General features: G+C 33.8%; 1 protein-coding gene across 7 annotated transcripts; it reads left to right on the top strand.

The window, feature by feature from the left end:
- Positions 1 to 293: 293 nt before the first annotated feature.
- LOC123707737 (bromodomain-containing protein 3-like) lies at positions 294 to 16935 on the top strand. 7 transcript variants are annotated; one of them, XM_045658050.1, is made up of 23 exons: positions 294 to 414; positions 498 to 807; positions 3075 to 3140; positions 3215 to 3359; positions 3437 to 3493; positions 3577 to 3747; positions 3903 to 4097; positions 4264 to 4506; positions 4674 to 4772; positions 4938 to 5087; positions 5693 to 5869; positions 6076 to 6323; positions 6530 to 6858; positions 7247 to 7456; positions 8136 to 8294; positions 8556 to 8678; positions 9278 to 9391; positions 12348 to 12418; positions 12490 to 13482; positions 13757 to 13899; positions 14389 to 14424; positions 14872 to 15055; positions 15969 to 16935. In XM_045658050.1, the coding sequence occupies exons 4-23, from the start codon at positions 3315 to 3317 to the stop codon at positions 16032 to 16034; spliced, it is 3813 nt and encodes a 1270-aa protein (XP_045514006.1). In that variant the 5' UTR covers positions 294 to 414; positions 498 to 807; positions 3075 to 3140; positions 3215 to 3314; the 3' UTR covers positions 16035 to 16935. The 7 variants fall into 7 exon arrangements, with proteins under 7 accessions (XP_045514006.1, XP_045514005.1, XP_045514010.1 ...); XM_045658049.1 differs by having other exon boundaries at positions 7235 to 7456; XM_045658054.1 differs by having other exon boundaries at positions 3433 to 3493; positions 7235 to 7456.
- The last annotated feature ends 808 nt before the right edge of the window (positions 16936 to 17743 follow it).

Raw genomic sequence — 17743 nt, 5'->3', positions numbered from 1 at the left:
TTCCATTCCAGTCCAGCACTGGACTGGAATAACTCACTGGATTAGTGGACTGGAATAATGTGAACCGGGCATAAGAAAATATTGATGCTTGAGATTTATTAGTAGTTCGCATTAATTGGTTGCAGCCAAATCAGAAGCACGTTTTTTAAATTTATGAGACTTAATCGATATTTAAGCGTTTGGATTTAAATTAGACATACACGAAACAAAATGTTTTACAATACAAAATATTTGTAACATTAATATTAATCTAACTGGCAGCAACTAACCGAATCATAGAAATTGCAGACCACAGAATAGGGAACACAGATAGGTTGCAACTGGTAACACTTAATGGCGAAAAATGCAAACATAGAAATTGAATTTTTACGTTCTAAAATCTAAATAAATGAATCGTATTATTTCTACGCAAACGTATGTCATCGGCCATAATTAACCAAAATAATACATTTTATGTACTTTTTAATACAAAATTATCATATTATTTTTATTTACAGAATTAAATAGTGAATGTTGAATATTAGATAATATGACGAAAGACGCTCAACACTTGCTTCGCGCTTGGCGGCCATGTCTGAAACTCGTCTGTTCCTTTACGAGTTCGTGTTGTGCTTTTTATGATTTAAAAAGGACTGTGTGAATTGTTGTTTTAATGCAATGAATTAATTAGTTAAATTAAGGACTATGAACTTCATCCAAAGTGAAGTGTTTAGTAAAATTGAGAAAATCGTTAGAAAACCCCTTTTTAGAAGTATCTCGGACATCGTATTTTTAGTTCATCCGCCATATTGGCGTTAATATACCTTCGTAAGTCTTTTTCCTTAATTTTAAGCTTTTTTAAGGCAAATAACGATGTATTTTTATGCTATTTATGCAAAATTATGTTAGGTTTTTCTTTGTGTATAAAATATACAACTGCATGATAATAATACTCACCAGTATTTGTAATTTTGTTCATGGCCTCCTTAGGATAATTTTCTGATTTTTCTTTTACTGTTTCTAGATCAATCAAACGCTTAATAATCTTAAAATATTTTTATTTATCATATTTCCTGTTGAATTTTGTTGGCTTCAGTTATTTGTTTATATTAGCTAGTATCAGAAATTTGAGTAAGTACCTAGCGTAACTAGCGACTATAATTTTCAAAAAAATCGTTTTATTATTGTTGCATTCATTTATGTCGAAATACAATTATTTTTAAACACTAAAATTAACTTTTATTACTACATAGACCCTTATTTCCTTCAAAGCTTTACTTTGTAGAGTCAGTAGAATGAAAGAAGTTTCTAGATGCTTGGAATGCATGGTGCTTACCTTTACTGTTAGGGCGCCAAGACGTAAGAGTTCTGGGAAGCTTGTAAACATTGTATTTACAACAAAATATATAACATTTAACATTATGTTGATCCTAAGATTATCCTCAGTTGCATTAAACCTCAATTATTGTTAAATTTAAGTGTTTAGCACAATTCTGTGATACTTAATAGCCGAAATATGTTTTGACTTAATATGATTAGGTTACGAATGGATATTTAAAAGTACAAAATTGAATGCGATTGAATTTCTAGTGCAAAGTGTTGCATAGAAACCTAGTTTCAAGAAGGGGATATCAATTAACTTCTATATTGGCTGCTTCTTTATATTACTTTACCTGAATTTATGCAGTAGACAAATATTCCAATTACTTAGGGTGACATTTAAAAATACCATACAAAAAACAACTAGTTTATTTATATACATAATGATAAAGTAGCAGTGTGCTGCAGCGGCAATCTAGCAGTTTTTCAACAATACAAATAAAAACAATATCAATTCAGTAAAAGACAGTAAGAAATTAAACTATGTGATCTAATAAAGATTGTTTCTATCCATGCTCAATTTCAGTGAGCCATGGTGAGTACTTTCCACAGAACTGTGGGAATATGTTTAGGTTCATAACTTAAACATTCATCAGCTAAGTATAAAATTCTCTTAGCATTAAAAAAAATATATATTCTATATGTTCTTCTAGTAGTTTAAACTAAATATAATATAAATGCTATTATTAATGCATGCAGTTAAAAATAATAGAACTAATTGCCTGTAGTGATTTAAAACTAAAGATACAACTTATCTATTTCTATAGATCTTTAAAAAATATATAAGTAGGCAAATTCCTTATTTCCTAAAGTCTTGTTTTCTTCTTTAAGCTTATCTCTTTTCATCTTAGTAATTTATCTTTGTTACATTCCTTTCTCTTTTTTTATTAGAAATTTAATTCATTCATTTTAAATTTGATTTTTTCCTTATTTTTTAGTCCTAACTTTCATTTGTGCTCAGAATATCCTCCCAAGCTATTGGAATTTTTTGAAAATGATTCCATATCTTTATTGTCGCACTAGTAACAGACATTTTCTGACCAAGACTTGTTTCTCAGTGACAATCTTGATAAAGCTTTCATGTACTGTTATTGTCTTATGACCAAAATCCCTGCTTTAAATGTTAGTTTGGGGAGCACCCTTTCCACTTTATTACATATAAGATACATGATATAAACAATTCTTTTAATATCTTCAATTCCCTCAAAACAAAATGTTTCTATAGAATGAATCTCTTTTATATAGAAAATATTGGCGTTCCATGTTCTATATTATGAAGATCATCTTTATTTTATTTGCTTTATCTGGCTTGACTATTATTTTATAAATTTATCAATATTATTAATAAATAATTTTTAATTTGGTTTTCAATTATCATTCTATTAATATGTAGTTCAATTTAAAAGTGCACAGGAGCTACAAATAAAGTGAATTATATACGATTTTTGTTATAAAAAACTGAATTTTGAACTAGACTTTAGAAAAATAATAATAATTTTACCACATTAGACAAATAATCTTATCATATTTTACATACCATTCCTCAAATAATTTTTTTTAATTTGTAATGTGTTTTTTACCATAAGGATTGATTGATAGCTCTGGCTTGTAACAGATATTTGAAAAATTATTCTAAGGAGCCTCTATGTATATTCATGTTTTTAAAGATCTTTTTGTTTTTATATTTTATAAGTAAATTTTACCTATCTTAACAGATTCTGGGTGTCTTTAATCACTATTGAGATCCAGACGGAAGGTTCAGAACATCAGCTGATTAAATGGTAAACTTAATAATTAATTTCAATATTTATCTTTGTCCATTTAAAAAATGTTAACAAATTGTTTACAATTTTAGGTGAAGTATTTATTAATGCATAGAGTAAGATACAATTAGGTGCAAGCGCACCAAAAATTATTATGATAGAAAGGTTTAATGTAATAAGAGGATATAGCTGATGCCTCTTAGCCAGAAATTGGATGAGCCTCTTGTTACAATTGAGGTGAGTGTAATTTGTTTTTCATAGCAACATTATTTTGTAGATGGACTCTATAGTTGATGCATAATTTTGGCAGGTAGATTGCTGATTCCAGCACAATGCAGCAGGCGGTTGATCCACTCGCCACTACAAGCACTGTAAGTAAATAGCGCATTAGCTCTTTATTACTACAAGTTTAAAAAAAAAAGTATGATTATATAATAAAATTATTATATTTCAGCCAGCGGTGGAGCCCGTAAATGGAGCGCCATCGGAAGAGTCACCGCGTCGCCAGGGACGAGTTACTAATCAACTTCAGTTCCTTCAGAAAAATGTCATTAAGGCCGTGTGGAAACATAAATTCGCATGGCCTTTCCATCAACCTGTAGATGCTAAGAAATTGAACCTCCCAGTAAGTTTTTCCAATATAGACGCTTTACTGATTTGCACTTTTACTGATCATGTATATTTTTTTGGAGTTAAAAAAGTAAAGTGCTGTTGTAAATTTAACTAAGTTTTAAATATAAGTGTATAACAATAGCATACTGAATCAATATATTATTTTAGGATTACCATAAGATTATTAAAAAGCCTATGGATTTGGGAACTGTTAAAAAGAGATTGGAATCAAATTATTACTACTCGGCTCAAGAATGTATTCAAGATTTCAATACTATGTTCACAAATTGCTATATTTACAACAAGCCTGGGGAGGATGTGGTTGTTATGGCGCAAACATTAGAAAAATTGTTCCTAAATCGGGTAAGTCATAAATTATATAGATCACAAAATACTATTTAAATAATATTTATCTTAAAATAATGTTATGTGATTTTCTATTATCATTAGATTTTTTCATGTGCCGGATCTATAAAATACTGGTTACTGCTAAATAACGGGTTGTTAAAATGACTATAATTGTATGCAGATAGCACAAATGGACAAGGAGGAGAAAGAGATTGAAGTGCCATCGAACAGCGCAAAGAGCGTGAAGAAGCGTTCCAGCACGAGTGTGGCGCCGAGTGTCCCTGGCGCGCGGGCCACGCCTGTTAAGGCAGTGCCGACGACGCCTCTTCCGGCCTTCGTGGGCTCGACGAACACTACCACCACCACACCTACACTAGCCGCGCCCCCTACGCCGCCCGCTACGCACGCTGGATTGCCGCAACAGGTTACTTTTTATTGCCTTTATCCAAAACCTTGTATTGTGGGGTTTTATCGCTACTAGATAATTTTAAAGTTTTGATTTATATTATTACATTATTTCAATTACACTATTTAAAACAAATAACTTATAATAGAATATTATACAGTGCCTAAAATGAATGACCTCCATAGATGGCGACGCAACCCTCTAACTTTCACGTGAGCCAAGCGGCCGCCCCACCTGTCCAAACCATGCCTGCGGTCACCTTGTCACAGACGCAACCAGCAAAGGTATTATTTTCTATTATATGCCTTTATTGGAGTTAGTTTTGGAATACTTAATATTATATGAAATCCAGGCAGCAATGTAAAAATTATATTATTAAGTCGACTATAAATTTGAATATAAAATTGTCCTGGTAATTTGACCAAATAATTTGTATATATTGTATGTAGGTCAAAAAGGGTGTTAAGAGAAAAGCGGATACAACAACGCCCATGGGAAGTTCCTTTGAAGGTGGTTACACAACGCCCACTATCGACCAACAAGGTGGACCTAAGCCAGCCAAAATCTCCACAAGACGGGAAAGTGGGAGACAGAAAAAGGTATGAGTCTGAAACTTCAGCCAAATGAAATAAATTTATAATATATTAATTTCACCTAAAATCATGTGATTACTTCAAAACGGATATGTTAATAATCATATAAGCATCCACTACATTTCTTATGTCACTACAATTAAAATATTGTCTTGTTAAAACTGTGGGGACCGTTTTTATCTATTTAAATTTATTTTATTAATAAAAAGATCCTCTAAAACCTCTAAAACATGTTTGCCTCATTAAAAATCAGCTGCAAACTTAAATATAACCCATAGCATAGACTAAATATAATATTGTCTTTTTTCTATTTGATATCATAAATCAATAGTGTTAGCCTAGTTAATTTCTTCAGTATTTTTTCAATGTGCGCAATTAACACTCGCACGGTGAAGGAAAACAGGAATCAGCCTTCTGACCATGTAAAAAAGAAGTGCTACGGAAGACATACAGAAATCTGAGACAAAGATTGTAGAGTCAAAAGTGTGGCTCTGTCTGTATTTTCGTCAACAACTCCACCTTAGAATTTACATTACCTGTGCGGGTGGTATTTGCTAATCAAGTGATAACTTGAGTAATGTAAGTCATATTAAGTATGGTCGTATCTATAGGCCGGTAGAGTCGCCGATGACGGGTTCAAAATGGGCGGAGTGTCGCCGGGAGTTGGCGGCGCTGGCGCGTCTCATCACGCTGGGACGCCGCAACTAGCCAAGAACAAGGAGAAACTATCCGATGCGCTCAAGAGCTGCAATGAAATACTAAAAGAATTATTCTCTAAGAAACACTCAGTAAGTACATTCAAGATCACATTTGTACGAATGTGTCATAATGCCTATAGGAAGTGATGTAAACTTCATATACTTCATTAATTGAGTAAATGTTCACATTCATGTGGCCTAATAAGCGATCCTCGGACCCACACGTCTTACAAACCTATAATGGTTACGCAAATCAAGACAATCTAGATGATTTATTTGTACGTATTTAACTTTAGGGCTATGCCTGGCCGTTCTATAAACCTGTGGATGCCGTTCTACTTGGTCTACACGACTACTTTGACATAATCAAGAAGCCTATGGACCTTGGAACGGTGAAACAGAAAATGGACAACAGAGCGTACAAAACGGCGGCGGAATTCGCGTCGGACGTCCGTTTAATATTTACCAACTGTTACAAATATAACCCACCCGATCACGACGTGGTCGCTATGGCGCGAAAACTTCAGGATGTTTTTGAAATGAGGTAATTTTAGTTTTTAGAGCAGTGAGTTAACATACAAATTGTTACTTGTTAAGAACTAGCCTTAATGTTTTCTTGTATAATTTGGTGATGGCAAAATTTGGGAAAAATAACTTATCAATTTATATTCTAATTATTACAAGTAAACTGTATTTTAAATATATATATATATGATTGAACTCATTATAATTGATGTAATTTTATTGCAGATACGCGAAAATCCCAGATGAGCCTATTCATGCGGGAGTACCTCACATAGACAAAGGAAGTTCGGGCTCCAGTTCGGAGTCCGGTTCCGAATCTGATTCTGAATCTGATGATTCTGAAGAAGAAAGAAATAATAAAGTCAAATTATTGGAAAAGGAATTACTCGCTCTCCAAGAGAAGATGAAGAAACTCGTCGAAGAATCAAATACGAAGAAAAAGGCGAAAAAGAAAGTAAAAGACAAAACGAAGAAGCCAATAACCAATAGTGTCGTGCCGAAGCCCACCCCCGTTCCCGCCTATACTAAAGTTAATAATATTGCAGAAAATTTGGGTAAGTGTTCTTATTTGCGTGATTATAGTAATGAGTATATAAGTTGTTTGAATGTTATTTTTAGGCTTGCTAAAAACAAAGAGCAATTTTATTTTCTCATTTAATTAGTGGACACGATTTTCCTCATTTCATAACGGGATATGACGAGTATGTATGTGTATCAAGACATACAATATTCATAAAAGACTAGTTTTAAAAAGGGAATTGCAAGTTTTGTATGTAAAACAGGAAATTTAAAAGTGATTCCCAATTTTACTTATATTAAATACATATAAAACTTTTTACATTGTAATATCTAATGTTCTACTTATATTATTTAACCGTACTCGTAAATGAACCGTCCTTCTATGAAGCTGTGAGAGTGAGTGTTGTATAGTGAATGTTGCAGCGTCGGCTGTGCGCGGCAAGACGGGCAGCAAACGGGGCGGCGGCGCCGGTAAGGGAAGCTCGCGGGGGGCTCCACCCGCCAAGAAGAAGAGCTCCACGCCCACCGCGGCGCCGCACGTCCCGCCGCCCGACTCCGACGACGAGGATCTCGCTAAGCCCATGTCCTACGATGAGAAGAGGCAGCTCTCGCTCGATATTAATAAGCTCCCGGGTGAGTTATAATTGTGATATTGTATACTTATTTATAATATACAGTGTAAACTCCATGTCGGCAACATGCCTCAATTTAACGACGAACTCAATTGGCTTTGGTTGATTTAGCTTTTCTTCCATACAATGATACCCCACATAGCATTATACCTACTCTCAATAACGACAACAATTGAGTAATAAAATTTAAGCTGCTAAAAAACTTTCTTTTGTCGCTTTATCTAGACCGCAATAAACTCGACGGTCGGCATCATGCATAAGAATTTTCTAAGAAATTCGTTCTTCTGTTTACAAATTGGGATTGCTTGCACGTGTAGACCGATGTTTACCATGACTATTAAGTAGGAGCCATGGATTATCTATACTTTTTTCCTCTCCATTTAACCACAACTCTATAACGTCATAAAATGCAGTTCTTCTTCAGTGTCGTTATATAGAGTTAACACTGTATATAATAATATACATATACATATACATATACATATATATATATATATATATTTTTGGCTATATTAGGATTTATACAAAGAGGAATCAAAATATATTAGGAGAACATGCCTGTATCATGCGCTTCTAAACTAAAATACCATAATTATATTGTATGCATGAAATTAAAAATGCAGTATGTTGTTACTACGCCGTACGTTTTTAGGCTCACATTAAATGTATTTCTCTTTCAGGTGACAAACTGGGTAAAGTGGTACATATAATTCAAAGTCGAGAGCCTTCGTTGCGGGATTCAAATCCCGACGAGATCGAAATAGACTTCGAGACTCTCAAACCGTCCACACTCAGGGAACTCGAGAGCTATGTCGCTTCGTGTCTTCGGAAAAAAACACGTAAGTGTACTATAATTTAGCAACTTAAACTACAAATATATATAAACTTTTAACTATTGCAATTTAATGAATCAATAAAATAATTATTATACTTATCCTACTGTGGTTAGGAGTTATGTTTACTATAATTACTAATATTAAACTTTGTTGTGTTGGTATTGACATTTTTTTTAAAAGGTTGGATAACATTTTTTACACCTATTACATTTAAAAACAATCACCTGATAAGTTAAAAAATGCAATGTATGTTTTATTTGACAGATCGAAAGGTTTCCGGTAAATCTAAAGATGAACAAATAGCTGAGAAGAAACAGGAATTGGAGAAGAGACTGCATGACGTGACTGGGCAATTAGGATCAAATAAGAAACAACAACCTAAAAAGGGTAAGTTTCATTTGTGAAACAGCACAACTTTCAAGTTCACTTTTAGTATTAATTACACCTGTCACAAATTCGTAATTTCTATAAAAAATACGGGAAAATATCTTCGATCATTTAAGCTATATATTACTACTGTGCGCAATAGACATCAAGCTGCCTTAAGTTAGGTTCGACTTATATTTACTATTATTTAAGAAATTGTTCCTTATTCATTTTCAAGGTCCAAAAAACTTAGGCATCCTATTAGGTAAAATTTGCGAATTAGTAATTATTGAGCTAAAGTTACCTTTTGTCTTCTCTTTTTTTGGAATTATAATATATTTTATATCCACCGTCATATATTTTAGAACATTAAATGTATTATACAAATAGATAAATAAATAACTGATACATCAACATTAAATTTTGTAGATCCCGGCATTATTAGACAAAATATATTTACAGAAGATTCATTCCGTTTTTGCTTGTCATTTTGTATAAAATTACATTTTATACAAAAAGTGTTCATTTCTATTCTGCAAATAACGATATCAGCCCCATGTCCGAGCAATATACGACGAGAAGAAATAAAAACAAAACTGTAAAATGTGTATATATTTCAGATGGCAAGGAGGGCCTGGGTGGAGGCATCTCCTCTTCATCAAGTTCATCAGACTCCTCCAATTCTTCATCCAGCACCGATACTTCATCCTCGGACAGCAGCGACAGCGAAGCAGGTTAGACGTCGACATCGACAGTACAATCAGTACAATATAGAGCCACACGGACTTTGGTTTAACTCTTAGAAATAACGTGAATTTAAACTTTCATTTTTTGAAATAGGGTTTTTCAAGTTACTTTCAATTTCGTCCGTATTAGGTTTGAATTAAATACTATGTCAATTCGAAATCTATAGGATGATAGGTCTGCCCATATATGACCAATAAAGATTTTATAGGCATTCCCAATTATTTTTGGTTCATTGTACGTACAAAAAATATTTTATACGTTGAATGAACAACTTTTTCAGCCTATTGTATAAATGAGTTCCTCTTAAACCATAGTCCTGTGGCTAAAATGGCTCTTTTGTTTGCATTTAAATAGCGTCGCGTCGTAACCTGCGACGCCTGATAGCGATATAGGTTTAGGTTATTGGCAGTTTACTTTAAACATGTGATCTATCAACTCACAGTATTTTAAGAAATTGACTGAATGTGAATTGGATATCGTTGTTAATGTCCTTTTTTATCAATATTTTATTCTAGTCCCTAAATATCAAGAGACAGTATGAATGTTAAGAATGGGTTAATATTATTTCATATCATCTCACACTCAGATTTTGGTTTTAGTTTCATAGGACTGATGATAGGGTAGCGTAGTAGACCACGTTAAGATCTTTTTTTAATATTTATTTTTTATTAGACCCACCATTGCCACAAGTCTTTTGGTTAACATCAATTTGCATGGCCTACGTCGGTAGCATTGTTCTTATATTGAATTTGAAAGTATTTTAGATGACTTTATATGTTTTAAAATTACATTATAATTTTTTCCTTTTTTTACAAAGGAAGTGGATGATGATGTTATTTTGATTTTATATCAATTGAAACGATGTTTTACTGTGATACAAAAGGGTAACGTTTATGAGATCGATCCGCTTTGAATTAATCGAACAAAAGACACGGTTGTTAGGCATACTGAGGTAGTTAGTAAGGAGGAGAAGCCAGCTTTGGTGTTCGCTGACACTCGTAACTGGTGCCGGTAAGGAATATTATTTATTTGGTTTCGCTTCAATAAACCAATAGGAAATACCTTTTCACATTAATATTTTTAACTATATCATGTCCTTAAATCCGGTGTTATTTCATTTGCATCTTACAACTTTCGATATCTTTACTATCTATTGGAAACTTCCGTTACGGTTACTAATAGCTTGTTAGTGTGTGTTACGTCGTGAAGTGTATAGCGGCGTAGTGTGGGACGTAGTACGAAGTAGAGCGGACCCAAGGAGCGCCTCAACACGTAATGCAAACAATTGTGTAAGGACGGACCGAGCTGGCAAGCAACTAGCCCTCTGCCACGAGGATTTCACGAGTGACATGTTGTAGTTAAAAATTTGCCCATGAAAAGGTATCGTTTATTGGTGACGCTTAATACTTTGTATGCTTGCTCTCGAATTACGTGTCGAACATTCAACTGAGAACTTAAAGCTGGCCTCCTTCCTTCCACCAATTGTTTGCAAACATTATACAATAAGTTAATGCATTTAATGTAAATAACACTTTATTATGTCAATGCGGACGGAACAACTGGACAGCTGGGTTACTGTTTTTTTTTAGATTTATGTGAAAATGATTTTCTTTGAAGGAGGGAGGATAGGATTGGTGCAATAAGTTGCATAAGTTTTATTCTTATAATTGTTGGGTTTCTATAAAACCTGTACTTTAAAACACCTTATTTAAATTCTATGATTTACTGTCAAATTACGTTTGTCACAAGAGAATTCTAAAGTGTTAGGGTCGATACTACAAGATGTAGACAGTAACACGGGCCTCTATGACCCATAGATATTTATAAATTTGCTATTGTTAACGATACATTGATGATTTTATTTATTTAGCGTCTAATAATTTAAAGAGTTTATATAATGATCATATAAATGTAGTAACGATTTTCTGTTTTATACATATTTTTTTACTTCGTCACTACTCAATGTTAGAACCAACTTACACATAAGTGTCTTTAGAATAGGATACATTTTAGGTTATTTAAAATTGTGTTTATGTTCAATAAATTGTAAATTGCAGCTGTCGTCATATAGTATACATAAGTGCGTAATTATATTGTATAGATAAAGGTAACTCCAGATAATGTTTTATTTTATAATGCATATATTCAAGATTGTACATTCCCAATAATGATTAGGAGTTAAAACCAATTTTAGCGCACTTAAATTTTATCGAAGTACAATTATTCAGTGTCGAGGTTTTTTTTATAAGTTAGCAATAGTGAAAATTATGAAAAGGCAGAGATGACAACTTCTAGTTAGTTTCAAAATATACTCGTATATTTGCCGTAGGTTTACCGTAAGGAGTATATATAGATATATATAATATATACCTAAAATATCACCTCTGCCTATTTATATTTAATTCTCGTTTTAATTTTATAACAGCTTCAATTAGTATAGAACTATTGCATATACGAATTTGAAGATAAATGACACAAAAATAAAGTAAAAATATATTTGGTACAATTGTTTGTATTGATATAGGTTTTAAAAGTGAATGTAAACATACACAATGTTTTCTGATTTTGTATTAAGTTTTATCCAATCGATTATCATGACTTGTAATTTTTAGTTTTAATAGAAATAAAACTTTGTATATAATATAACTTAATATAATAAAACTTAAAGTAAATACTTCAATTAATTTAAATTGTTTTTCTTAAAAACCCGTAACACGAAGTTTCCATAGATTAGAACGATATCGATAATTAACATAAATTAAATTTGTATTCAATTTCCTTTCCGCGCGAAGCACCAGTGTCAGAACATCAAAGCTTGAGAGTTAGGACAAACGATTAAGATATCCTAAATATTTCATTGAAAACTGTAAGTACATACGTGAAATAAACAATTATATAAACATCAACACATACAAATATGTATTTACTGATACTGCTTTACAGGTACCAATATTGGAAAACAGGCAAAGAAGAAAGTTAAAAAGCAACCTCACCCGCTGCCATCATCACAACCTGTAAATATCACTTCATATTTATGTTATTAGACACAGGAGTGGCGAGATGCTTATTTATTTTAAATTTTCAGAAAACGATAATCGCGCCCGTCGTAGCACCTGTGGTACTAGCCCCTCCAGCTGCCACAGAAGTGCCCGCCGCGCCACCCGCCCCAGAGAAAGAGGAACCAACCCCTACCCCCGCACCTGAAATTAATCCACCCGTAGCTTCTGCACCCCTCACTACCCCTGTCCAACCAATAATTAACCCTCCCATTAGTAATTTACCAGACTCTTGTAACGTCCCAATCGTTCGCGAACCCGATATTAAACCTCTCAAAATGGAACCTCGCAACGGCCTCGATAAAGTTGACACGTCACACTATATCGATCCAATAGAGCGGTCGTTGGCAAGTCTCGAAAGAAGCCTGCAAGCAGAAGTTCCCTTAGACGATAGCGTCAGCGCCTCAGAGTCGTCCATGCGACTGGACGACTTCATGAACAACAAACCTTCCATGATGTCTGACACGTCGCATCACAACTTGATGGCTCAACTTGGCGGACTGACGGATATGACTCACGTTTCGGAGCCTATGAAAAATGATATGCATATTCCTCCACCGCACAACGGATATGTAGATAAGAATATGCACGAAAGAGAGATGCCGAGGCCCGATGTAAACGCGACCTTGGCCGGTATCACGACCGCGCCAAATGTCTCGTCAATTTTCGATCCCATTTATTCGGCTCCACACAGTCATCCGGTTACGGCTCAAGCCCATATGAATGTTATGCCTAGTGCGCCCAACAACATGGTCCCACCGGTTGTAAAGAAAGAAGAGGCAAAACCCCTGCTCACTCCCAAGCCCATTGAAGATCTCATGAGGGTACCCAGCGTAGTTACAAACAATATGACGGAAAGAGGGACAGCGCTTGCGCAAATGTTTAAGACGAAACAAGAGCAGAATTTGAGAAATGCATCGTCGTGGTCGTCCTTGGCGCAAGCAGGAAGCCCTCAGAGTGTTCCCACAACAATGGGAACTAATAATCAAGTAAAACCTAAACCTGTTATGGACAGCTTTCAAGTGAGTGTGACATTTTATTTTAACCTCCATCCCTTGTATTATTAACTTTTAATTTCTAAAATCTAGTCACAAAATTTTTACTATAATGCATTTGAAATTAGTTGTTTTTATTGAAATTTTTTTCGACTCGTAGCAATTTCGACTTGTTTTTAGTATAAAAATAATATATATATAATAAGTGTCAAAATTCAATATAGATAACGTTCAATATCATTACTATATATATGTATATGTTTGATACCATACCATACTTTTATAATCTTTTTTATTATAGGCTTTCAAGAAACAAGCTCGTGAAAAGATTGATCGACAAAGAGCACTTATAGAACAGCAAGAGTTAAGAAAGAAAGAGCAGGCGGAGCGAGAAAGGCAACGGCAAGAAACAGAAAGACGACATCCAGAGGATGATAAAATGAGGTAAATTAATATGAAACTAAAATTAGTCTAAGCATCAAATCATTTTATCTTAAGATTATAAAATTGTCCGCTGATAGAGAACCGTTGTGGCATTTCAAGTCACAGTTAAATAAACTTTTTTTTTGTAATTTGACAGTGCCTACTGTCTTATTAACCCTGATAAATGAAATTTTGCAAACAAGAATTATACTGATACAAGTCTCTCATTCCTCACAGACTACATGCTATATGATGCCATCCATGAATCGTTACTCTTTAGTTTATTGCATGGCTTCAACTTGAGAACTCAAAGTGAGAATGTAAACCGAAAGATACAATGGCGCGTCTGTTTTATTGTGATTGAGTCGATTTATAGTTTCTCTCCTCATAGAAGATAGTTCTATGATTCAATTTTGTTATTTAGACGGACGTAGAAATGCGTCGGTAAACAATAACGTCTTCGTGGGTGGTATTATTTATTTTTAATAGAAACAAATTATCTTTTATCAGATTTCAACCGAAGACAAATAATGGAGCCTTCACAAGGTAATTTTATCGCCTCCGTGGCTTAATTGGTAATGAGCATGACGTATAACCCTGATAACCTAACCGCAGTGTGAAATTTCCCTGTTCACCTAAAGAAAAATTGCTCAATGAGACGCAGAATGTGTCATCCCATGCCCCATTAGGGCTTCGGGCTATGTATATGCTTTGATATGAAAATGGGGGTTATGGGCACATACAGTAAAAAAATCTAACATTAATAATTGTGGCACACGTGTTTGAGGTTTAGTATCGGAGCATGGCATGGGGCAGATAAATTTCTGCGTTTTTTTAATAGATTTCTTCAGGGCAGAGTGCCGTCAATGTGCAACCACAGAACAATTACTTGCCAAGAATCGAACTCAGGACTCCCGGGTTATACGCCATGTGCGTTAACCACTAAGCCACGCAGGCAGCATAATGCTCATATGGTGACGTAATTAATTACAGGGGCTTACAAGCCGGTCGCAAGCCCGAGGGTAGCGAGGTTTCATCGCCCAGCGTGTCTCCCGTAGCGCGTGGTTCTCCTCCAGCGGCAGCCGCGGCCGTCGCCAGTGCGGCGCCGGACAAGCCACCTGCTTCTGAGAGAGACCGCCTGCGCCAGAGGGAACAGGAGAGACGGAGGCGGGAAGCTGTGAGTATAAATTATCAGCACTAACAAACCTAAGGTCATCATTAAATTTAACATCACAATACATTCAAATTCATCAAACCATTTTTTATATTTAAATCTGACATAATTGACAGTGCTCAAGCAGATATTGCGTCATTAAGATTAGAATAACATTCTTCGGGTTATACAGAAGAAGAACTTCTAAAGATTGGAAGGAAGGAGAGTTGAGACTATTTTTACCATTATAAGTAACTTCTAGATGTAACTTACTCTATATAACTTCTTGGCTCATTGAATACTATCATAAACCTTTCAATACACAATTATAAAAAAACAATATTGAATTTTTTCACGTTAATAACCTTCCTAGTTACTTAAATCAAAATTGTAAGTTCGTCTTTGGCGACTTTTGATTTGCGTTCCCGTGTCAATCTAATTCTTAGAACCCCTACTCATAAGACTGAATTCTATAACTCCTCCTTTACTGTGCAAAGTAACCTGCTTTGGAACTCCTTACCTCTTAATATCAGACGAGCTCAGTCTTTATATTCATTTTAAAATATTTGGCCTCGTACTTTACCTACTTATATATATATAAATTGTGACTCATTAACCATTGGAATAGCTTTTACATTTTTGTTTATATTTTAATTTAGTTAGTGTTACATGTTATTTTATACTCTTTTTTGTTAATTATTCACTTCTTGTAGGTGTTTCTGTTATTGTTCCATACAAGGGTTGCCTGGAAGAAATCGCTTGTTAGCGCGATAAGGCCGCCCGTTGCCTAATAATTTATGTAACCTGCTTTTTTATATGTATGTTTTTGTATAAGGTAACGAAGTGTAAATAAATAAATATCCACCTAGACCACCATAGAAAAGGGTGTTTTTTTTAGAATGAGACGGCAGCAATAATACAAGCAACCTCTTTTCAGATGGCCGGTCAAATAGACATGAATATGCAGAGTGACTTGATGGCTGCCTTCGAAGAGTCCTTGTAATTAATTATAGACTACATTTTCTTGTAAATATACTAATTATTGATATCAATGCAATTTATACTTAATGGTGGGCGACACCAGAGTGTATTTGTGACTTGTTTTGTGTGAAATCGTTACTAACATGTGGTTAAGTGCTGTGAATAGATATATTTACTAAAGTTAAACTGTTGTACGGGCGCCTGCGCTATGGACCTTACGTTTCGATGTGTATTATATAAGTTCGGTGTAAACTCTTACATTCGTAAGCCTATATTTATATTTTGTTCTAGAAGCGTCTTCTACCTTCCAACTTGTTTTATAGTATGTACTAATTAAAAGTAGTAATTTGAAATATTTAAAAAAATCAAAAAAATTATTTTATATAATAATTCGTAAATAGGCAATCAGCTTATTATGAAACAATGAACTCTGTTGATTTTCGTGCATTTTCCCATTGCATGAGGTTTCTTGCTGACTTTCTTATAAAGAATATAAATTATTATCATGTAATCTAGTAAAATAACTTTTAACTTTAATGAATAATAATATTACAATTAAATCTGCAATGTGAAAATGACGTTGTGTTTTAAATAGTAAATGAAATTTCTGTTATGTGTTCGATTTTTGATAAATTTTCTTAATGTTAGTAGATTTTTTATCAGCCTGTCGACAGATCAAATGTCATACATTTGATTTGAAATATATTTATTTTACATTGGAAAATGTCTTTTCTGTTTTTGTAGTTAGTTAACTCCAGTGGAAATGTAGCGAAGTATTATATGTTTCGAAAGTGTATGGCGTGAAAACAGCAATATACAAACTCAAAATATTGTATATAATTAAGCAAATTTTATTTCAAGTCATCAATTGAACCTCGAAACAAATTGTAGATAATAACGTTAAAATATAATGACATTCCATAATGTAATCTGTTGTTTAAATTGATATTCAACGTACGATAACCGCCTTTTATTATTATTGAGACAAATCAAAATCTGGATAGACATGATTCAATCTAAAGTTAAACAATGATAACATGGCAACGCCATAGTCCGTATCGACCCTTTGAGTTTTGTAAAGAATTAAATACAGTTGACGATACTAAGATTGATACATTTAAAACTCGATTATTTACTTCGAAGAAACAGTTAAGATATTGAGTTACATTACTTCAAAATGTGGCAACAATAATTTCACATATTCACCTTAAGCAGTACCATCATCATTATCTTTTACCCATGGTGATCTTTATTATCACTATCCCTACATGTTTGTCGTGGGTCATGTCTTTGCCATATAGGAGTGACTATGCTCAGCTCATCCCCATCCTTTACGTGTCATGTTTCTGATATGTTTTTTATTTTATAAAAAACTTTGCAAACTTTCGTATGTCTCCAACAATGTTTTCTTTCTGAGACACTTGCTCCAAAGTCTTTCTACTAACTTCCTAATAGAAATTCTTCCAAGCTAGCTAAGGAATTGACGAGAAAAATATCTATATGATTTGTTCATGTGCCAGACTTAATTAATACTTAAACACAAATAAATACATAGGTAAATAATTATACCATAAGGAATTTTAAGGACCACGTCTGTAACCTTGGTACCGCTGCGTAGTCAATTGACACTCCCTTAAAAATGTTTAAAAAAACAGCTATAGGTACTATATCATTTGCTCGTGTCAGCCTTTAAGGCTGATGTTAAGAAACCTTGTCAAAATGAAAACAATC

This window comes from Pieris brassicae, chromosome 3 (genome assembly GCF_905147105.1).
Source record: "Pieris brassicae chromosome 3, ilPieBrab1.1, whole genome shotgun sequence".
In the NCBI taxonomy this organism is placed as follows: domain Eukaryota; kingdom Metazoa; phylum Arthropoda; class Insecta; order Lepidoptera; family Pieridae; genus Pieris; species Pieris brassicae.
Note: the sequence above shows the minus strand (reverse complement) of the source record. Positions and strands in the feature narration are given on the sequence as shown.